A 23,722-nucleotide genomic window follows, 5' to 3' on the forward strand; every position below is an offset into this window, starting at 1 on the left:
ACACAGTGCTCTAGTTGAGGCCTAATCAGTGCAGAGTAGAGCAGAAGAATTATCAAAAGCCTTACTACAGTGTAGATATACCATATCTACCACTTCCCACCTATCCACAAGGCTTGCTACCCTGTCAAACAAAGGTATTAGGTTGGTTTGATATGATTTGTTCTTGTCAATTCCACGATGACTGTGGGTCATCACTTGATTATCTTCTAGGTGTTTGCAAATTGATTACTTATTTACTCCATTATCTTTTCGGGTACTGAAGTTAAGCTGCCTGGTTTGTAGTTCTCCAGGTTGTCCTTATTTTCCTTTTTATAGATAAGCAAATATAGTGCCATTTTCTAGTCCTCTAGCATCTTTCCTGTCTTCCATAACTTTTCAGATAATCCTAATGGCTCAGATACCTTCTCAGTCTTTTTGATGTCATCACTTATTAGCTCTCTTTTCCTGCTAAGTAGATGACCTAACTTTCCATAGTCTCTCTCTTGGTCCTAATGTATTTAAAGAAACTCTACTTATTGCCTTTTATGTCCATTGTGAGGTGTAACTCATTTTGTGGCTTAACCTTTCGGATTACATGCTTGTGTTATTCTTTTGTACTTCTCAGCAGTCAGTCCTTATTTCCACTTTTCAAAGGATTCCTTTTTGATTTTCAGGTTATTAAAGAGCTCCTGATGGAGCCATATTGGCCTCTTACTATTCTTCCTATCTTTCCTTCACCCTGGGATAGTTTGCAGTCGTATCTTTAATACTGTCTCCTTGAGAGACTGCCAGTTCTTCTGAACTCCCTTTTCCTCCCCTTAGATTTGCTTTCCATGGGACCTTATCTACAAGTTCTCTTCATTTGCTAAAGTTTGCTTTTTGAATTCCACGGTGCATATTCAGCTGCTTTCTCCTTTGAATAATGAAGCCATCATTTCATGATCACTTTTACCCAAATTGCCTTCCACCTTCAGATTCGCTACCCATTCTTCCCTGTTGGTCAAAAGCAAATCTAAAAAAATGGCTGTCACCCTAGTTACTTCTTCCACTTTCTGAAACAAAAAAATGTCCCCAATACTTTCCAAGAAGTTATTGGAAATTGTGTATTTTGGTGTATTCCTTTTCCAGCAGTTATGTGGGTAAGGCCCCTCATTAATACAAGATCTTCTGTGTTGGATATTTCTGTTACTTGTTCTAGAAAGCCTCATGCACCTACTCTTCCTGATTTGGTAGTTTATAGTAGACCCCTACCATGTTGTCATCCACCATAATCTTTGCCCAGAGACTTTTCACTTGTCTGCCTCTCACCTCCTTCTGGAGCATAGCAAAAGTGTATATATATTCATGTATAATGAAGCACTTCCTTCCTTCTTATACTGCTGGTCCTTGAACTAGAATGCTCTTCACCAATATTGCAGTCACAAGACTTAACCCACCAAGTCTCTGTGATGCCAATTAAGTCATAATTTAGTTTATGTACTAATCCTTTCAGTTCCTCTTGATCTGCATTGCATTTGTATATAACCATCCAAGATGCTGGGCAGATTCCACCATCAATTTCCTTCTTGGTCCTATGTCACTACTGTAATTTTCCATAGTCCCCCTCCCCGCTGCAACATCTAGCTCTCTGTAAGGTTGTCTTTTTTGGGGAAGGGGGGCTTACCTGAAGGCATTTGTCACCTGCCCCCTTTGAACCTAGTTTAAAAGTCTCCTCACAAGGTTCACAAGTCAGTGTGTGACTCCCTTTCTTGGTCAGGTGGACCCCATCTCTTTCCAGCAGACCTTCTTCCCAGAGCAGCATCCCATGTCAAGGAAGTCAAAGCCATCCCATTGACACCATTTGCACAGCCATGCATGCATCTCCAGGATGCACGTGTCCCTGGCTGGGCCCTTACTGGGAGGATGGACAAGAACAACCTGCACCCCAGTTCCTTCCCTCTCACTCCTCGAGCTCTGTAGTAACTCTTAATGAGCTCAGTGTCATACCTGCCCATGTAGATCATCCATGCCCATATGGATGAACGGCATGGGGTAGTGGTCAGAGGGATGAATGATCCTCAGCTTCTTTCTGTAACATCCTGAACACAGGCTCTAGGCAGGCAGCACACCTCTTGAGAGATCATGTCAGGTTGGCACATGGATGTTGCTGTCCCCGAGAAGGGAGTCCCCAACCAGCAGCACCCTATGCCTCCTCTTCTTGGGTGCAGTGGCCATGAGCTTCTGAGCTTTGGAGACAGGTGGCGCCTCCTCAGTTATTGAGATCTGTTCCTCACGTCCTGTTGCCAATACAACATACTGGTTCTTCAGCTTGACAAACGGGAACTGGGTAGGGTGTGGGGCATTGTCTACTTTTCGAGGTGGCCAGCAACCTGACTCCCCCCCTACCCCCATAGAGCCACTGGTTTGCCTTCCTCCTCCTGAGCTGCTGTAATCATCTGTGGTCAGCAAGCATCCTCCATCCCAGATGTTTCCAGGTGCATCCTGTCAATGAAGTCCTTGCACTCCCAGATGCTATGCAAATGAACCACCTCTGCCTGCAGCTCTCTTACCTGCTTACTGAGGGACTTCACCAACAGAAACTTCACACCAGGTGGCTTCCAAGGAAGGCAAACCCAGTCCATGCCCAGCTCTCCCCAAACTCAGTGCCTTTTTCCATGAAGTGATTGCATCCACTCATGCCCCTTTCTGGAGCTATTTTTATCTCCTTAGCACTCCTGCAACATCTGTCTTCTTAGGTGTTGCCTGTCCACTCTCTGGAATGAAATCTGGGGTTTACATAAGCCCAGACCAACATTTCTCTCACTTCCAGCAGCCTCTGGGAGGAGTGGTTAACTGGACTTAGGGTGACCAGATGTCCCAATAAAATTGGGACTGTCCCGATTTTTAGTTCCTTGTCCCATGTCCCAACCGATGCACGGTTGGGGAAGCCATTTGTCCCGATATTGTGGGGTTTTTTTTTTGTGCTTCGGCAACTCCGCTCCAGCCGCTTTTGGTTTTTTTGTTTTGCTTCCCCCATGTGACCCAATATTTTGTCCGTTTCATCTGGCCACCCGAACTGGAGTCAGCTACATCTTCTTATGCCAACTACCAATTACCAGCCAACCTTTCTAACCCACTCTTGGCCCAATTACACAGGAAACCAAGGCCCCCCTCCCCAAACAAAAATAAACACAAAATTTCCTCTTACAGGGAAAAACAGCTCATTAGGTAGGAGAAGCCTTTCCCCCTGCTCACTGCATACAACCTTTCTGCAGCTTGCTTCTCTGCTCTCTTCTCTTTTCTCTCCCATTGGAAAAGGTTTCTAAAGGTCACAGGCTGCCCTTAATTAGACTCAGGTGTCCATAATTAACCTGAGATAACCTCTTTCAGGTCACAGGAAAAAGGGCTTTAACCATCTAAGACTGATACACCTGCCTTCAACCACCCTTCCAGGGCTCCTTCACAGAGCCATAAGCATGGGCATGTACCTGGTGCAGGTTATCCCGTTCCTGATGTGGTGTGCGGGAGACCCTGACGCATGTCTGTCTATAGTGTGCCAGGTTGCAGCCCCTATTCTGGCTCCTCCAGAACCTCATTAAGGTTTTGGCTTCACTTTTCTATATATGCACACCCAATCTGTGGCCCCACAAAGTCATGGGACCACCTCATCAACCTCCTGCTAGCCATGGCCCAAGTGGCCATTAATAACACTAGGGAGAGGTTGGCTGAGGTGGGGGGACCCGCGACTGTGGGACCCGTTTTCATTCTTTCATCTGTTCACTCATCCGGGCACAGGTCCTCTGGGCGGTGTCCGCTGGCTCCTTGGATGCTTTTGAGGAGCAGTGGGCACTGTCTGGGGTTCTCTGCTCAGTGTCCCCTTCTGGTTCCCTAGTTTTGGCCCCTTGACCTCCCACACCTGCTCCTTTCCCCCACCCTTCATTGTCCCCTGACTTTAGTTGAGTTCTGGGCTCAGTAGCTCCTCCCCAGGCTGTGAGTGGGCTTATGCCTGCCCATTTCCCAGCACCCAGTAGAAACACCCTTCCAGGGCTCCTCCATGGAGCCATGAGTACGGGTATATATCTGGTGCAGCTTATCCTGTTCTCTATGCCTGTCTCTTTTGTGTCATGAGGGAGACCCTGGCACACGCCTACCTTGGGTGCGTCAGGTTGCAGACCCTATGCTGGCTCCTCCCGGACCTCCTTTTGTGTGTTTTCGGCTGCACTCCTCCCCCTACATTATACATGGACACCCCATCCGTAGCCCCACAAAGTCACAGGACCTCCTCTTCAATTTCCTCTTAGCGATGGCCAAAGTGGCCATTTCTAACACCAGGGAGAGGATGTTGGCTGTGGGGGTCCTCTGCGACTGTGGGGCCTATTTCCATTCCACTCTCCGCTCACTTATCTGGGCAGAGTTCCTCTGTGCAGTGTCCGCTGGCTCCCTTGATACCTTCGAGGAGCAGTGGGCGCTGTCTGGGGTTCTCTGCTCAGTGTCCCTTTCAGGTTCCTTATTTTTGACCCTCACATCTGTCCTTGTCGTTTTGTCTATTGTCTGCCATATTTGTGTCCTGGGCTCAGTGGATCCTCTCCATAGGCTGTGGGGAGAGTCGTTCAGCTGTGGGTGGGCTTGCGCACACTTCCCGGAACCCAACAGGACCACCCTTCCAGAACTGTCAGGGCTGCCTATTTCACAATGCATATGCATACCTGCTCTACTAACAGTCTGACTTTGTAGACAGGCACCTCAGTTTAGCTGTACCTTTTTAAAAAAACAAACAAACTTCATTTTTGTAATTTAAATAGAAGAAGAGTACATATCAACTTGTGCCTTAGAAATATACAGCAAAAAAATCACGTCTGTAAAATCAATCAGGTTTTTTAAAAAGACACAATAATTCTAGCTTTCTAAATTTAAACACAACAGGGAAAATGTTTAATGAAATTCTGCAATGTGAGAAACTTCCGCTGAAAGATTGTTACATCTGAGCATATTCCTGTTACAAACACACAAATATTGAAAAAAAATGAAGTCCTGAAACAATTGACATTTTGTGTTCTGAAATCAATAGTTGGAGATCCCAAGTCATTTGCTCCACAGAATTTCCACTGCAGAACTGTGTATTAAAATACAATCACCTAATTTCCCATTTAGCATGGGTTTAATAGTTTAAAAAGGAACGAAACTCTTTGTTGAGTGTATTTAATTTGTTCACATATATCCTATCTGTGGTTAAAGATCACATCTGACAGTTTTTAAATGATTCTTTTAAAACAAACAAAAAAAAATTAAACAGCAGCTTTGACTAACAAAATATGGAACAGTTACATGGACATAACGTACAGTGGTATAAAAGAAACCCAACAGTTTTCTGGTGAAAATCTTCTGAAGACGGCAAATAAAACATAGGCCTGTAGGAATGATCCTGAACTAAATAACTGCGAATTAGAAAACATCGAACAACATAAAAAAAAAATCTTGAATATTTGTATAAAAGAAGCAAGGATTCAAAGTGCAGGTGCTCCAGCTTTCATTTTAACATAGTCAGTAAATTGATACAGGATTATATATTATATAGAGTGACAGTGTTCTCAGTAAGACTTTAAAACATTCAGTTACATTATTTTGCAGATTTTTTTCAGTTTACATCATCTCTACTTTCCAGTGCTGTAAATGAAGACATAGGCAATACAGGTTTTTCATTTCTTACACTACTGAAGATATATGATTAGGTTGGTGGTAAAGGTTAGTTTTGCGAGCTGAATAATATTAGCTACGCTGCAGATCCAGCTATAGAAGTACTTTTATACTTAATGTTTAAAAACATCTTTTCCACTTTAAAAAAGGGATACTCCCAATCTGTTGAGAAACCTGTCTGTAACTTCCTTAAGCAAAGAAAGGCAGGTCCCAGGAAATCTCTCTGGAGGATGTCTTTTATATATTTAAAACCACAAAATCAAAGCACTCATTAAAACCATTAGCCTCTTAAAAGAAAAAAAGACAGACATCCCCCAGGGATGCTGCATGGCATTTACTTTTCTTTCAGGTCCTATACAGATTGAGTGTCCCCTTTACATTTTAGAGAGCTCTCGTTTCTTGTCAAGAATCAGGCCTTTTTGATAGGTCTGTTTTAGAAACGTACACAAATATCTGTCATTCCATTTAGGAGTTACAAATTGAGAACTAATCTTTACCATTTTTACACTGACAGCAGGGTTAATAATTCACACATTTCACTGACAACTGTATTTTTTCTGTATGTTGAATAAAAGGTGCATTCCTGTAACATTTCTCACAAAAAGTGATTACAATTCAGGGGAGTTACATCTGCACCCCACCATTTTCACTTTAGTGAAAACTATCATGTTTTAAAATACCAGGACCTGTGTCAGGTACTAATAAATATGTAAAAAAAAATTTAAAACAAGAGACCCCCGACTGCCCTTTCATCCCGACATAGTAGAGATCTCATAGTCACTTGTGGAAGTTATTGGCTTGCCCATCATCCGTATGTTCTTTGCATTAGTAATTCTAGCCATCATGGATGCAGGCTTGTCAAAGTACCTCACCAGCGCTGGTTCAGTCAAGAGGGAGGCTAAAAATTGCTCAAAGGTGATGGCCCAATCTCTGTCAATGCTAGTGCTTCTACGCAGAGAAGTGTTGTGGCTGCTTTGCACCAAAACCGTATCTTCACCGATGTCCTCACAGTGAAGCTTTTCCTCCTCATGCGAGCCTGCACTCAGTACTGAATAGGAGGACATGGAGCTGTCATCTTTAGTATCATCATCAGAAATAAGCATGGAAGAACAAGCTCCATTGTCCCTGGGAGAAGAGTCTTCAAGCTTAATGTCTTCCATCTGTGCACTCAACGCGTTATCAGTGCAAACTGTCTCCTCCTCATTAGCAAAGGATTCATGCTGGTCAAAATCATACTGCTGGCTCCCCTCCTTCTGAAACAACATGCTCTGAATAGCTTTGCTGCAGTTGTCACTGCTACTGTCTGTATTTTTTGTGGGCTGAACAGTGAAGAGCTTACCAACTTCACCAATCTCCAAAAGCAAACTTGTCACAGCAGCAGTGGCATGGTATAGATCTTGTTCATTGGGATCTTCACTGAACATGTTGTACATGGTCTTGCACAGTTCAATAAATTGCCCCTAAGTATAGAGGATAAAATTAATTTTAATTAAAGGAATGGCAGCACATATAGTCTTTGAGATTTGGGTATAAATCAGTTTAAAGAAATGTATGTGACACACTGGAGATCAAGTAATTCATATGATGAAGTAAAAGTTAGAAGTAGTCTAGGTATTTTAGAATATTTTCTAGTATTCAAGAAAATTATGTATTTCTCCAAGACATTTCCATCAAATTGCTGGATTGAATTATTCTCCACCTCCCAAGCTAGTACAGTTTCCCCTGCCTTAGCCTCAGGCAACAGTGGAGGAGAGTCAGTGCTTCTGGTTGCTCATTCAGCATTACCCTTCTGACCAGAAGAATAGTGGCACCAATCTTAGTTCTCACCAAGCCATAAAGGAGAGAATTAAAAATGGAGCATTTGTCCTACAGGACTCCCAACAACATGGAGGTGTAGAGGACCACCAGGCACCATTGAGTGTCAGGGTAGCTAAAAATCAATAATTATAAATATTAATTTAAAAAAATCTGATTTTTTAAATTTAAATTAAATAAATCTTTTTTTTTAAAAATAGTCAAACCACTGAGCTGGTGGAAGTCCTTGACTAACCACCCGGAACTAGAATTTGCTGAAGTGCTAAACCAGTTTTGACTGCAGTAGCCTTTTCTGCAGATGCAGAGAGAGTATTTTCTTCATTTTAATTTATTCAAGTAGTTCAATTCAATGTCTAGTCCACTGGAAGTTCAGAAATTGATTCTGAGTTGGTAAGGCAGGATTATTTTCCCTTTACCAATCTATAAATAAAAACAAGGTGTGAGAGGACGACATCTACTAGTTCTAAAAATCTTAAAGGACACTGACCAGAAACTTCAGTTCAATCACTAACTAGAGATAAAACTTTGTTTTCATTAATTAATTAAAACTATCTTAATATAGTGGATACATAAGGATAGAAAAGTAAGTTTATCAAAACATGCTTTTGCATTTAAAACTAACTGGTTTATTAAACAATTTTAAAATGCTGTTTTAGGGCATTTTTAATTCAATTCCAATTTCCATCCAAATGCAGCTTGACATAACTCATGAGTAAAAAATTAACCATCTAGTAAATAAGAAAAGCATCATTCACCATTTTGTAACATAAAAAAAGTAAAAATTAAGAATCTGATTTAAATGTGTTTCCAGGGTTTTCAGAACCCACAGCAGGGGTAACTTAACTGTTTCACTCCATGTGGTGTCAGGAATAAATCAAGGGGAACACAGCAATTCTGTCTGATAAATGATTAATGCAAGTAAGCGTGCTTTATCTAAAACTGCAGTTTGAGATTTAAGCACACACAAACATAAGCAATAGGTTTAGAACATCCCAGATATTTACCTAAAATCTGGAACAGTATTGAGTAATCAACAATAGGTATGCAGTGGCCAGTTGCTCACCCGCTGGGGAGGAAAGGTGTTACGAAAAATGTCTCTCAAGATGACTTCAGAGGACCGTTCCAAAATACACCATATTAGCTAGTCTTTTATAACTTCTACAAAACACATGGGTCATTATGACCCCTACTAAATCATCACTTTTCCTAACTTTTAATAAACTTCTATATCAAAGGCGCTCTGACTCAAGGTCTTCCATCCACCAAGGTTTTCAGTCTCACTTGTTGACTTGATTTTCCCCTCCTCCCATTTTGATTAGCAGAAATTGCAAGCTAGTTTTGACCTTGCCTCTAAAAGCCTGCTTTCCAATTAAACCTTAACTATGTGGTGTTCTATTTTATTAATTCATGGTGGCTGAATGCACATAATATGGTTGCAGTTGGCTTGATCACATTCTGGGGTGTACACACCCCTCAAATCCAGGGTAACAGTGTGTTAGGCCACATAAGAGCTTAAATAAATGAGTATGGATATAGAATATTCTTCTGGTTAGCAAAAGGAATCACCAAATTTAGTGTAAAGACCATATTTAATTGCAAATCAACATATTTTAATAGTTACCAACCAATGAGAATCATCTTTTCTTTAGGAAAATAACTAAAAAAAAATATCAGGTTTCCTGCTTGCTGGTTTAAATCATGATTTAAATTGGTGATTTTAATCACTTTGATTTGAAATTTAAATCAATCTTCCCTATTGATTGAAAATGGTAATCCAGATAAACAGTGGCGTTTCAGTCTTTAAAACAAAGTAATCAGATATGGAGGAAATATATTGCATAAGTCCGAAGAGGGAATAATTAGAATTAATGGGATGAAAAGAATTGTTTAGGCTCTATGAGTGTGTGTACCCTGCAGCTGGGAGCATGCTTCCCACTGTGGGTCGACAGACATGCGCTAGCTCTGCTTGAGCTAGTCTGCTAGCAGCAGCAAAGCAGGTAATGCAGTCGCCCAGGTGGTGGCTCGGTGAATCCGTACCCAAGGCATTGGGCAGGCTTGTACTTGGGTAGCTAGCCCAAGTCGCTGCCCGTGCTGCTGAGGCCACACTAGCTCAATCAGAGCTAGCGCGTGTCTGTCTGTCCGCACGGGGGAGCGCGCCCCTCCAGGTGCACTGTAGACATACCTTTAGACTGTGGAATCCTCTCCCAATGGAAATGGCAGAAGTCTCATCTCTTCAAAAAATTAAACATGGATTGGACAAACTACAGGACAATTTACTGTAGGGAATAATCCTTCACTTCCCCCTAGTGAAAGGAATAGCTGCCCAACAAGGTTATGTCTCTACATGTAAAACACTACAGCGGCACAGCTGTGCCCTGTAGCGCTTCAGTGTGGACACTACCTGCAGCGATGGGAGGGCTTCACCCATTGGTGTAGGTAATCCACCTCTTTCGTAGACCTACTGCTGTGTACACTGTGGATTAGGTCACCTTAACTGCACCACTCAGGGTGGGGATTTTTCATACACCTGAGCGACACAGATAACTTAATTTTCTAGTGCAGACCAGGCCATAGTCTTTACAATCTCAAACTTTAGTGGGTCTAAGGAATGAAACAGTCAATCAGTTTTTCCCCTCACAAGAATTTGTCAATAGAACACAGGGGATCATTATTTTTGAATTTCTGGGATTGGTACTCTCCTTCCAAAGCATCTTTTTTTAAAAATTCCACAGACATACATGAATGATATACCATTTATTTTTATCTTGTAACAGAAGTTTGGATGGCCTGATATTGAATATTACCAATCTGCACCCTTTGTTCCCACCATTCCTCACCCCCAAATAGCCATTCTAATATTTGCAATATTTTTAAATCAAGTTGTCATATGAACCTGCAATTTGAATACTAACATTTGCTCAATCTACTATATATTCATTTTGGCATGTGACCAAACTTCTAGTGTTTATGAAAAATAACTAAATGTCGACAGAATTTACCTGATTCAGTTTGGGTAAATCCTTTGCATTCTTTGCTTTGGATTTATTCTCTTGACTCCATATTCTCAGGTAGTTTCGATTTTCTTGTGAGTTTTTCTTACCTAATGTCAGTGAAATTGGCCAGAAAAGAGGAAGACAAAGTCCATCATGAGGTCCTGCATTAGCATTTTTTCTTTCTTCAAAAGAATTAATCTTTCAAGCAGTAAAATATACAGAGAAAATATGTACCTTTGTCTGGTTTCAGGCTCACTGTAACAAACCCATCGTCTGCCCCTTGTTTGTTCCTGCTGTCAAGGCCAACAACTATTGGAAAATATTTACAAAACGAGAGATTTATTGTAGATTCAAATACGCATGTGAACTGTATTCATGTTTACAGAGCAAAACAAAGTAGAATAAGCAAAGTTTTACATTTGAAAGGACACAGTCAAGAACGATAGGACTAAACCATGACCATTTTTGCTTATTTTTACATCCACTTACAACTTCCATGTAATTAATAAAATAAAGACATGTACAAGGACCATCTTTGTGTACAATACAATGCCCAGGGCCATGATTAAAGATTCCACCAAATAAATATCACCACCATCTGCTTACAGTGATAGCCATATGATAACTTGAATTTATAATGTACATCTAATTGCTTCTCATACACTCTGTCCACTAAGCGATCTCCCAGGAGACCACTTCTAATATTCCAGTCAATCATCAGCTATAGTTTCAAACAACCTTCAGAAAAAAATGTTTTCTTCTTTTCCCAAAAATTAGAGAGGCCCAATGTGCATGAGGGGCAATATTCAATCCTCAGACAGTGACAGGCACTTCAGGGTTGGAACCAGGAGCTTTAAACCACTGGAAAGGAGAGATTTCCCCGCTTCCTAATGGGGGACACAGCAAGTTTCAGACTTCAGAAGTTGTTGTATTATAATGTATTAAAAATATATTTTAAGTAGAGTTAAGAGGTTTCTTATTATAGCTTCTCTCTTCATCCAAGCTCTGTACAGGGATACACATGATATTTCCTAGATTCCAAGGCCAAAAGGGACCATTGTGATCACCGAATCTGACCTCTTGTGTAACACAAGACAGAGGACTTCCCCAAAATAAATTCCTAGAGCACATCTGTTAGAAACAAACATCCAATCTTGATTTAAAAATGGTCAGTGATCTAGAATCCACCACAACCCTTGGTGAATTATTCCTGTGGTTAATTGCTCTCATTGATAAAAATGTACGCCTTATTTCTGGTCTGAAATGGTCTAGCTTCGACTTCCAGCCATTTTATAAGCTGGTTTTTTAGGCAGAAGGATCTAAAATTTAATAGCAACAAAGGATGAACTTTTAAAGGGTCTCAGCATTGGCCTAAGTCAGCTCCTATTGACTTCACTGAAATGTCCACTCAAAGCATCTAAAGACCCATTAAAACACTGCCAAAATGGTTTATCTTTAAAATATGACACACATGCAGATTAAAGAATGCATTCTATGTTATGAAATTTCAGAGACCCTAATTTCTGCAGCTGCTGTTCCATCTTCAGCCCCACTCTTCCAATAGCATTGGATGCTGAAGCCACTGGAACCAAGTAAATAAGATCTGCAGGCTGGCAGTGAAACCTCTTCCGCAGCACACAGGGGATGCACAGGCACTATGCTCATGTCTATCCCCAGTCAGCCCCTGTGAAGGTTCTGCACACCATGGAGAGATTATACCTTATAGCCAGATACAGCCTCTCACTCTCTCAGGGTACTGTCCACATGCATCAACACATTTAAACAAGATTCTACTCCCTTCACAGCCTAACGTACTAATTTTGATCCTTCACAAAGTCAGACATGCTGAACCTGTGACTACCACCACCACCACTGATGGCATTATCCTCAAGAGTAATTCTTCATTACAGCCTTGAAGGGATGCCTTATTGAAAACACAGACATCTTCAGATATCACAGAGAACAAACACTAGTCATATACATTTCTTTTTGCATAGAATATTTTATTTCTTCATTTTAATCCAATGAGAAAGTAGCCATTTAAAAGTAAGGTTATTAGTTAACAAGTATTTAGGGTCTTGAACACTGAAAAGACAAGATAATGCTCTTGCAGAGAAAAGTCACCTACCATGTGTATACTCTGGTGTGATGTCTTCAAAAAAGTACTGAGTTGCTTCAAAAGCAGAGTCTGGCTCTTCTTGCTCAGGAGATGGATCTGTGTGATGAGAGAGAGAGAGAGAGAGAGAGAGAAATTACTGCACTGTTTAATTAGAAAAACAAAGTAGATTTGTGTCAGTGTAGAGTTTCACATTTTAGAAGCATAGTACCACATAATGAGGCTAACCCCACTTAGATAGGATAGTAAAAAAGGCAAATAACCCCTCATGTTTCAGAGAGAAGCCAACCACTACCTGATGTAGTTAGGAAGAAGCTACTTCTGTGGGCAGATTATTTCATAATTGTCCACTAAATGGATTTCTTGTACCTTCTTCTGAAGATTCTGGTACTGGTCACTCACTGGGAGAGACATGCACTAAATGCATCATTGGCCTGAGTCACTAGGACATTTCCGACCTATGTACCCTCAAAGTCAAAGCACTGGTCTGCTGTGCAAAGTGCAAGTAAATGGGTCTTACACAGGAGATCCCTGTGGTCTTAGGGAAAGGAATTGTCTGCTTCTTTAGGGTGCAAAGCAGTTTCTCTGAGCAGGTACTTCAGCCCATAGGTGCTATGAGTGGCTGCTGTGGCTCCCTGCCCCCTATGGGGGAATTGGCCCATTGATCCAGAGTATTGGGTCTTTGCCCCTCCCCTTCCTGCACTACATAGCTGTCATGAGAGAGCTATTCCAAAACACTACTCTGTGACTCTCAAATGGTATGGATTCCTTGCACCCAACCCCACCTCCCCACCGCAGAATAGAACTGTGGCAGTTCTGTTGTGTTTAAGGGATTCCATCTTTCGTTCTAATAAGTTCTTCCTGGGAGAAAAACTGAATGCTTTGCTCATTAATAGAGAGGCACTGAATATCCTAACTTGTGTTGTGCACCTGAAACTATTTCTGCATCAAAGGTTTGGCTTGTGTGCCTGTGTAATTGAGCTTCTCAACTCTAGAGCAGTTGGGATATGAGCTAGGTACCTTAATGAGGGATAAGACACCTATCAGTTCATCACTTGGATAGAGGGCAGTTCCCTCTCTTCAGTGGATACATGTTACTCGCACCGAGCCAGACTGCCTGCCCTTAGTTTGGGCCTGGCATGTGTATTAGGAAAATTGAGAGATATGTAAGTTTGACTCCCACACCCACAAACTCTTTTAGACTTACACTCACACTACTGATGCATCTAAACTGGTGTCGCTTACAACTCCAAGAGATGGCTCAATTGGGTATAGTGCTCTATCTTCTTAAAGGACTCACCTCTACTCCCACCCCTCCTGACCAGACATGCCAAACCCGCAAAACAAAAAAAAAACCCACAGAAATTGGGCTTGTTTTTGGCTTAATTGGCTTGTGAGTTGCTTGTTGGCTAGTTTTTGGCTTCTTTTTTTTGATCTGCTCCCAGCAAGCAGGGGTAAAGGGGGGGCAAGCAAGCAGGGGCAAGGAGGGGGGAAGAGAGTCAGGGGTGCACAGCGGGCCCACCACAGTCCCAGACTGCAAGCCAGGGGGGGATCTAGTCACAGAGTGTTGGGGTTCTTAGGGATTGGCTTGTTTTGGCCTTGTTTTGAAATGGGATTAGCTTGATTTTTGGCTTATTGTGAACGTCGGGGTGCTTATTTACCCCATGAAAGTTGGCAACTGTGCTCCTGACTAGTAAACAGCTGTTTATTTAGACTTTCCTGTATTCTCTTAGAGCCTTACTTGGCCTTTCATCCCTAAACTTTTCTTACTCTATTCATAGAATCAGAACTGGAAGGAACCTTGAGAGGTCATCTAGTCCAGTCTCCTGCACTCTGTGGCAGGACTAAGTATTATCTAGTCCATTCCAGGTGTTTGTCTAACCTGCTCTTAATCTCCGATGGTGGAGATTCCACAACCTCCCTAGGCAATTTATTCCAGTGCTTAACCACCCTGACAGTTAGGAATTTTTTCCTAATGTCCAACCTAAATCTCCCTTGCTGCAATTTAAGCCCATTGCTTCTTGTCCTATCCTCAGAACTTAAGAAAAACAATTTTTCTTCCTCCTTCTTGTACAACCTTTTACATACTTGAAAACAGTTATCATGTCGCCTCTCAGTCTTCTCTTTTACAGACTAAACAAACCCAATTTTTTCAATCTTCCCTCATAGATCATGTCTTCTAGACCTTTAATCATTTTTGTCCCTCTTCTCTGGGCTATCTCCAATTTCTTCACATCCTTCCTGAAATGTGGCCCCCAGAACTGGATACAATACTCCAGTTGAGGCCTAATCAGCGTGGAGTAGAGTGGAAGAATTACTTTTTGTGTCTTGCTTACAACACTCCTGCTAATACATCCCAGAAGGATGTTTGCTTTTTTTGAACAACGTTACACTGTTGACTCAGATTCTGTACATCTGTGTGAATTCTAAACAAAGAGTTTACTCCTTGCTTGCTGGAAACAAAGTAGGCCCTCCATAGCCTATCACAGGCTGGAAGGGCAAACCAAGTGCTCTCATTTTCACAGCTACCAGGACTTTCAGCTCTGTGGTTAGTTTTATTTGACTTGTTTATTTTGACTTGACTATTCAATAAAATTGTGTCCTAAATAATTTGAGCAACTAATGGAGTATCTTCATTCAAGCTTGCCCCAGAGGCAGTACATATTAGAGACGAGGGGCTCCTTACGTATCTTCCAGCACTCAGGCATCTTCAGCAAGGTACTTAAGCAGGTGTGTAACTTTAACCACATGCAGCCAGTGGGACTACGCACATGCTTAAACTTATGCACAGGCTTAGGTACCTTGCTGACCTGGCTTCAGACAGGACTAGTTTCTTCGATGTGATACCCACAGTGAGTCAGTGGAATTATACTACCCAATTTGATGGGCACAACAGCAGCTACTAACACCCAGGAAAACAAGCAAATGTCTATAAAAATGGCCCATTTATGATGAGCAGAGCAGAAGACTGAAGTATGCATGAAGATCCCCTGGACTCATGGTGAGGTGAGGACAGAAGCTCTTCTGTTTGACTGCTTCATGAACTTACTATCGAAAGGAAATTTCACTCTCCCATTTTTTAGCTGGGAAACTAGGGTTTTTTAATTAGGAAAAGAGAGATTAAGGAACTATATTCCAATTTTCTATTTTGACTGAGAAATCAGCTATTTTAAATGTCTTTTACTCACCAGGCAATACATGCATTTTATAGAGCAGCTTCAGTTTCTCTGTAAGATCTCCATGACATGCTGTACCTAAACAATATCCCATTGAACATATTAGTGTTATTAGCAGCTTCTATCAGAAGAGTTCTTAGAGATTTACAAACATTTATGAATTAATCCTCAATTATCCTGTGAGGTAGGAAAGTATCTCCATTTTACACAGGAAAGCTGAAACAGAGAAGTTAAGTGACTTGCTTAAGATCACACAGTAAATCTAGTCTGTGGTAGAACTAGGAATAGAACACAGACCACCTGACTCTGAGTTTTGTGGTTTAAACACTAACTCACTTCTTTACTAGAAGAGTGTTTACATTTGCAGCTCTCAAAAATAGTCATCATCACATTACTACATTGATGGCCATAGGGTTTTCGGTTTAAGAACAACTTTTTTGTGTGAGCCCCAACTGCACCCACCCACAGTGACCAAACAAGGGCATCCTAGGACTTGGCTCAATTAGATGTTTGCTAGAAAAGACCCAGGAAAACAAGACTGTGATCAAAGAGTAACCAAGGGATAAACTATTCTCTGCTATTATGTTAGCCTCAATCGAAATGTTATTTGGCTTGTGGAAAAATGAGTAAAATGAAATTCAAGTACTTTACGGCAATTCACTAGATGTTGGAATTATTTTATTAGAAAAATATTTAGATATTCAATATTATGTATTTCTAGAAAATTAGATAATTTCAGTTAGGTGGAGATTTATTTTACATTACAGTTGACTATGAAAACCTAATGCCATTAAGTAGAATTAAAACAGCAAATATTTCTTGGGAAATATCAACGAGTGCAATCTACTGGAAGCATAAAACCAAAAATGCAGAAAGATTTTAGGCCAGAATACCAAGCCAGCCTTAACCTTTTCCTCTTTGGAAACCAATGTTAGTGACATCATAATGTTATTATAACTATAATTTTAATGTTTGTAACTCTAAATTCCGTCTGTTTATATTAAACTAGTGCCAGTCACAGTCAGAATAATATCAGGGTTTCTGACAGACTGGTTCACCCTGAGTAATGGACTGTACTGCTCAGGTTAATTCACTACTATTGTATAAATTCTCCTTACTTAGCCCAGAGACAAATTCACGGAAGTTGATTAGAGAATCTCCATTGTCATCCAGCAGTCTGAATAAGCGTGCAGCTAGCACATCGGAGTGAGTCCCACATGCCCAAGGAAAGAGGAGAGCAAACATCCCCTTGAACTGCTCAAAATCAATACGGTACTGTTCCAGATATGGCAGGCTGGGGTCATGACGGTCAAAAGCATTGCTGTTCCCTCCCCAGTAGCAGCTAGTCAGATGTTCTGCCTGAACAGAAGGCAAATGCTGTAAGATTACCATTGTTTCTGTAAACAGCTCAACAATATCACCAACACTAAAAATAAATACATTTAAAATAACATTAGCATTTGAGTTTAGCAGATTCATTTCTGACCAGCATTGACATTTCTTAAAAAAAAAAAAGAAAAAAGAAAAAAAGAAAAAAAGAAAAAAAAAAGACTTCCCCTTACACAGTGCAATGTCAAATTCCTTTATGAAGCAGAAAAGAATCCAGCTCTGCTCCCCAGAAAAACATAGTAGTAAAGATTTTTTGGTCAAAGAAGCGAGATGTGACTATATATATACACACACACACACACACACACACACACACACAGAGATGTGATACGCTCAATCTTGTTTTTTCACAGCTACATATTGTTTCAAGTTAGGAAAGTAGCTGATTACAAGATACTTGTAAAACAGAATTTTGCTGTCTTTAGTTTAAAGATTTCCTTGGCATTTGCAGAAATACTTGCTTTGTCTTAGCGCCTAATCCTGCTCCTATTGTAGTCAATAAGGGCTTTAAAATTGATTTCAATGGAGGCAGAAGCAGGGAAATAGGCCCTGATCATGCAGTGTGATCCTGGATTCCTTCACTCTTTCACACAGTCTCACCAATTTCACAGTCCTGAGTATACTTGGGTGCAGGGATCCAGTCTAGAGACTCATATTGCAGGACCGGGACTGTAGTAAGTATGGAGACTAGTTATAGGAGATTCACGAGAAAATATGTTCTCTTTACCAGAATATTCAAGAAACTCAATCTTGACCAACCTACTGCAGTGTGTGTCACCCACGGACTGAGCAAGGGTAAGGATTAACTGTGAGGATAATTAACAATTGAAACATACATCGAGATATGGAGGATTCCCTTGAAGTCTGTAGATCAAGACTGAATGTCTTTCTAAAGGATATACTCTAATTTAACCAAACTTTATGGACTTGAGGCAGGAATTACTGGGTGAAATTCTATGGCCTGTGGTATGCAGGAGATCAGATTAGATGATCATAATGGTCCCTTCTGGCTTTGAAATCTATGACTATTTTTACTCCTCCCCAGCTTTTACTTACTATTAGAACACTACTTCAAGAGAGCCTCTGGACAGGAAATTAAACTGCAGAAGGTTCAGTATCAATTAAAACTATCAATTGTAGCATGTAGCAAGTACCATGCAACGTAAAGTTACAGGCTGTCCAATTTAGCTTAAAGAAGATATTTTGGGGTCAGATTTTCAGAACTATGCCCACAAATCAGGTAGACAGACAAAGAAGTTTTTGGAGGCTGGCTGAAACCATGACCCAGGATGTCGGTCTTTCCCTTACTTTTCTACTAACTGATGTCCTCAGGATAATACATTTTTCTAATCAAATTAGTTTGAAAAATAATTATTTCTTTCGTTTTAAAAAATGGCTCTTTTGTATTTCAATTATATCTAGTTGCAAATTCCAGTTTGTGTCTGGGCACACGACAACACCGAATAACTCACAAATTTAGATCAATTCATTAGCAGACAGAGTTTTCATGTCAAATCTAAATGTTTATTTTTCCTGTATGCACGTGATCTTATCTTGACTACAGCTTTACCTTGAAAAGAGCATAGAGTTCCTCCAGTTCATCAATAGTAAAAGAAGTCTCAGTCACAATGGTTCGCACCTTTGGAAATGTAACATTAACAATTAAAAGCTTCCTATATATGTGCCATTTGAAAGATATTTTTATTTCAGAAATCAATTGACCTTAATCTTAGCAAGAATGTTTTTCCAAGGACCTACCACATTGCGCTTAGTGGTGTCTTCAAGAGTCTGGATCACCTTCAGTCTTTGTTTAAATCTCATCTGTTCAATGAGATCTGCTCGTATACTTCCAAATTTCTAAAAAGGAAGACAAAATGGATCCTTTCAATTGTGTGCTAGTACCTGGAATACTTTGATTTCCTTTTATGCATAAAAAAATAAAAAACCAAACAATTCATTCTGTAAGCGTTCAGAAATTATGTAAGATGAATATCTCGGACAAACATTGTGTGACATTAAAGACATTTTTCTAAACATACAACTTATAAACAACTGAGTTTTCAGGAATTTGTCATTAGATTTTCTTTTCCTCCACCATTTCATTTCCATTTGCCTCCCAAGCATTTCAGAAGGGATATAAACCCTCATGTTTTAGGGCATAATGCTCATCAGTTAGAAGTTCGCTTAGGAAGAAACTTCCCCTATAGGCAAGTTACTCCAGAGCTATTAATGCAGAATTACTTTCAATTTCCTCTAAAATATTTCTTATTTGCCACTGTTGGAGACAGGATATAGGGCTACATGGATCATTGGGTTGATCTGATATAGCAGTTCCTATATTACCAAACAACTGTCCAAATCCAAATATGAGGAATGAAATTCAAATTATGGGTAAAAATTTCAAGAGTGCTTAAATGACTTAAAAGCTTAAGTGTCATTTTCAAAAGTTACCTACTTACCTTTTTTATAGGACTTTTCATCTGAAGAGATCAACGTGCTCCAGAAAGGAGGTCAGTTTCATTATATTCCCGTTTGACAGGTAGGGAAACTGAGGCACAGACCGGTGAAGTGACTTGCCCAAGGTCACTCAGCTGGTCAGTGGCAGAGAAAGGATAGAACCAAGGTCTCCTAGTCCAGGGCTCTATCCACTAGACCAAAGTTCTCTCCTCAATGTATGCACAACTTCCAAAGAACATTAATATGCTACACCTGCATGCCAGGTGAAAGAGAGTGAGGGCAAAAATATAATACTGAGAACAGTACTCATCACTCAATGGACCTACAGCACTGGCTCATGCTCTCACATCCATGAAACTCTGTCCCATAGATTTGTTTCTATGCACTATCAATAGAGATTTCCCCCAACACGAACATCTCTGTAATATGGCCTTTGAAGAAACCCAGGGACAGCTTTTAGCACAAGAAATAACACCAGCCACCTAGGGTGCCACATATAAAAGTCATGGAGAAGCCTGCTGCTGCTAGTGCATCAGATTGTGATATGCATTCCAGAGTGAGGAATTGGGGGGTATCATCTTAAGTACATCAGGATCGGTTAATATATTCTTAGGCAATCAAATAATGTTCAAGCTGTGACGTTCCTATATCATCTGTACGTCTACAAATCACATGAGAAGTAGCAGGATGTTTTCCCTGCTTTATTTGTTAATTTTCCAATTAAAATTGGAAAGCTTTTGAAAGACAGACAGTTAAGGAGCCCGGTTAAATAGTTACACGTATTTTTAAACACAAAAGTGCAGGCGAAAGTATGGAAAATCTTTTAAAAAAAAAAGTCAAGAGTGAAATTTTCAAAAGCAACCAATGACTTTGGAGCCTAGGTCCCATTTTAAAAAATGACAGGCACTTAGGAGATAAAGTCCCAGTTTAAGTTAATGAGTCCTAGAAAATGGGACTTTAAGCGATTTTGGAAATGTTACCCCAGCTCTTTAATTGTGCAACAAGTTTGCAGGATTGCAATTACTTTTATAGTAATACAGAGTAATACCAATCACTGTGGATTGTGACTTTATTACAGGATCAGATAAAACGAGATGTTTTGCATTTTAATAAATCCAGCATCTTCGATAATAGCAAAGAAAGTCATTAGCAAAACAAATGCATTTGTTGATATGTTAAGTGGAAAGTCCCTCTTCCTCTGTAAAAAAAAATTCAACCCCTCCTCCCAGACCTACAGCTACAATGTTCTATTCCTGCCTCATACACCATGCTAGGGCATTGGTTCAATACTGACTCTGAGAAGGAGTTCTACCCACTGAATTGCCAGCACTATTTTCTGAAGCACCTGAGTTTTCAGTAGAGGTTTCTCATCCAAGTGTCCAACCCTCCTTAGCTTATGAGATTGGACAGGATCACAGCAGTGTGGTAAATGGCTAAATATTATGCTTCAGTTAATAGCACTCCCTCACTGAGTTCTCAGATTCATCGTTTCCCTCCTCCCTTCCCCCAAGGCAAGTGTCATGGGATAGTTGGTCAGATAGAGTCTGCCTTCCTTCTGGAACAAAAAGCATATTATATCCCTTACTCCAAAGGAAAAACAGTCACCTTTCACTGTACATCTTGCTATTTTTATACAGCTTTTAATAAAAGGGCAAGTGACAAGGGTTACATTGTTATCCATGTGCCTCTGACAAGCTAAAATACTAAAAATACAATAAATAAATGTTAGCTCAATGGCAGCTGGAGATTTCCTGATATTTACAACACATTTGTCTCTCTTGTATGTTTATACCAAGCCCAACACAATGGGTCCCCAATCCCAATTGGGTACAACAAACTAAAGGCCAGGTACGTAAGGGTCACTGAACAACAGAGGGCCTTCATTGTCTCTTGAAAATTTTGGCCATTTAATACCAGGAAACACCACCACCAATACATATATACTGCAAGCTGATTTAACAGCCTACATTCAAATAGAGTACAAGTAAAAAGATATAATTCCATTGACTTCAGTGCCATTACACTAGGGATACATTTGGCCTTTTTTCTGTAAGTTTCTATTCAACTAGAAAGAGCTATGAACTTTTGTACTACATATGTCCACAAAAGACAGATTGTGGCTCTGCATGAGGCCAGTTTATTCATCTAAATATAGTCAAGGCCACAGAAGCTCTCTTAAATGGTGTGGGATTCAAAACAAGGCAAAATGGGATGGCAGCTTTATATAAATGTCTGCCCCTCCACTGCCAGTTTGTATTCTTACATCACTAGAGAGGGGGGAAATCCTCACACCCTCAGATTTAATTCACCCTCAATGTGGAATTCACTATTGCTAAAGCCTGCAGCAGATTACTGGTGCCTTTTACACAGCTCAAAAATAATTCTTTTTTCTGAGACGTGGAGGACATAGGGAAGGTATCTGAAATACCTGTCAGGGTTTTAGATGGCTAGGATCATTCTACATTTTGATTTAAAATATTCATTAGTTCTACATGGCACAGGAAAGAAAAGAACCAATGAATTTCCCATAAAGGAGAATTTGCGCTCCTGTTGTTGGTCCTGAGTTAGAAATCAGCATTTAAAAATTAAGTGTCAGCGATATTTTCTGAAAGTTTTATTGTGTAAAAAATTTAATTTAAAGATTAGACAAAAATCCTTACTCTTTTGATGTTCAAAGTTTTAGTCCATTTTTCCTTGGACTTTACTATGCACTTTATGAACATTAACTAGTTATTCTGGTATTGGGGCTTTTGCCAGGAGTTTTCCAACTCTGAGTTATTTCTGCCTTTGTCAAAATTAGAACTGGTTGGAAAAACTGACAGAACCATTTTCTGTTGGAAAATTCTGTTTCAACATTTTGGGAACATAAACATTGATTATTTGTTCTGAAGCAATTTTGTATTATATTACATGCTATAATATAATATAATGTAATATAAAATAAGTCTACATCAAAATGAAACATTTTGATTGATCCAAAACAATAGTGTTCAGAATACTCCTTTGGAGAACTTTGAAATGTTCAGGTTTTGCTCTCATTCAAAATAAAACCAAAATTTCAATATCTCAAAATCCTTCATGAAACTGAATTGTTGTCCTCAAGCCAGTTCTAGTCAAAATCCTAAATTACCTCATAGGAAGTTCTGATGAGTCTGAAGATATCCACCTCAGGATAAGGCTCTACATCATCGCTGAGGAGTGAGTGAAGGTGAGGGATTGGTGGCAAAGTACTGTCCTTATTAGTCACACTGTCCAAATACCTGATTGGGAGAGAAGAAAAAAACCTAACTGAGAAAACTTGGGACACATTTTTCCTGAGGATCAATAGCATCAGGATTACATATAGACTGACTTTACATAAGTACGATCAAACCACTCAATTATTCTGTGATTTGGACAAAGATACCTATTTTGCCAACTCGTAACACTCCATTTCTCCCCAGACCTGCATTAGTTGTTTACCTAAACCACATTTACCAAGAAATATATAAAATCCATCTGATCACAATAAGATGTCCACAATCTGCCAGTGATTCCCTCAATAGAATTTTGAAATATTTTTGTTTGAGTGGTCTTACACAAATAAAGATGTGTGGGGCACTATCCACCTCATTCCTGTTGGAACAGGGGATGGTGTACTTGATTCTCAGTACCCCCTGCCTCTCTCATCCCCTAAAACCTAGCTGTAAAGAGTATCTTCTTGCCAGTGTAGCTTACAGCTACAAAAAACTTCCTTTCATAACTTCTCAGCAACGGTTGGGGCTTAGTTCTGAGAGGAGAGATGAGATGACCAGGGCTTTTTTTTTTTTTTTAAATAATACTAAGTAAATTATAAAAAACCAACACACATCACATCAGCACTTATGCTTGCCTATAAATTACCCTGAGCCTCACTTTAAAAAAATTAAAGAACCTGATTCAGCAGCACCTTGAAATCTAAACATTGACACAAAATGTCAGGAAATCAAATGTGTCATTCAAGGTTACATAAAGTGGTCTTAGTTCAGAATGAATGACTCATCCAGGTTTACTAACCTGCCTCACGTTTTTATCCCTTCATGAGCCTTTCTAGATCTATTGCATTCTCTGGAAAGTTTATTTCCAACAATAGTTACCCCTGAATT

At 40.0% G+C, this 23,722-nt stretch overlaps 1 protein-coding gene across 3 annotated transcripts in view; it reads right to left on the reverse strand.

Moving 5' to 3' along the window:
* Positions 1–4,886: 4,886 nt before the first annotated feature.
* TBC1D9 (TBC1 domain family member 9) overlaps positions 4,887–23,722 on the reverse strand; it is a 79,189-nt gene continuing 60,353 nt past the window's right edge. For 2 of the 3 annotated variants that reach the window (XM_074950903.1, XM_074950901.1), the window contains 9 exons: positions 22,729–22,858; positions 18,900–18,998; positions 18,712–18,780; positions 16,871–17,111; positions 15,765–15,830; positions 12,589–12,675; positions 10,695–10,769; positions 10,467–10,567; positions 4,887–7,112 (listed from right to left, as the gene is read on the reverse strand). In XM_074950903.1, coding sequence (XP_074807004.1) covers positions 6,402–7,112; positions 10,467–10,567; positions 10,695–10,769; positions 12,589–12,675; positions 15,765–15,830; positions 16,871–17,111; positions 18,712–18,780; positions 18,900–18,998; positions 22,729–22,858 — 1,579 coding nt within the window. In that variant the 3' untranslated portion in view covers positions 4,887–6,401. The remainder of the gene's footprint in view (positions 7,113–10,466; positions 10,568–10,694; positions 10,770–12,588; positions 12,676–15,764; positions 15,831–16,870; positions 17,112–18,711; positions 18,781–18,899; positions 18,999–22,728; positions 22,859–23,722) is intronic. The other variant, XM_074950902.1, reaches the window with a different exon arrangement.

The sequence above is a fragment of the Natator depressus genome, chromosome 4 (genome assembly GCF_965152275.1).
Source record: "Natator depressus isolate rNatDep1 chromosome 4, rNatDep2.hap1, whole genome shotgun sequence".
NCBI classification, from domain to species: Eukaryota; Metazoa; Chordata; order Testudines; family Cheloniidae; genus Natator; species Natator depressus.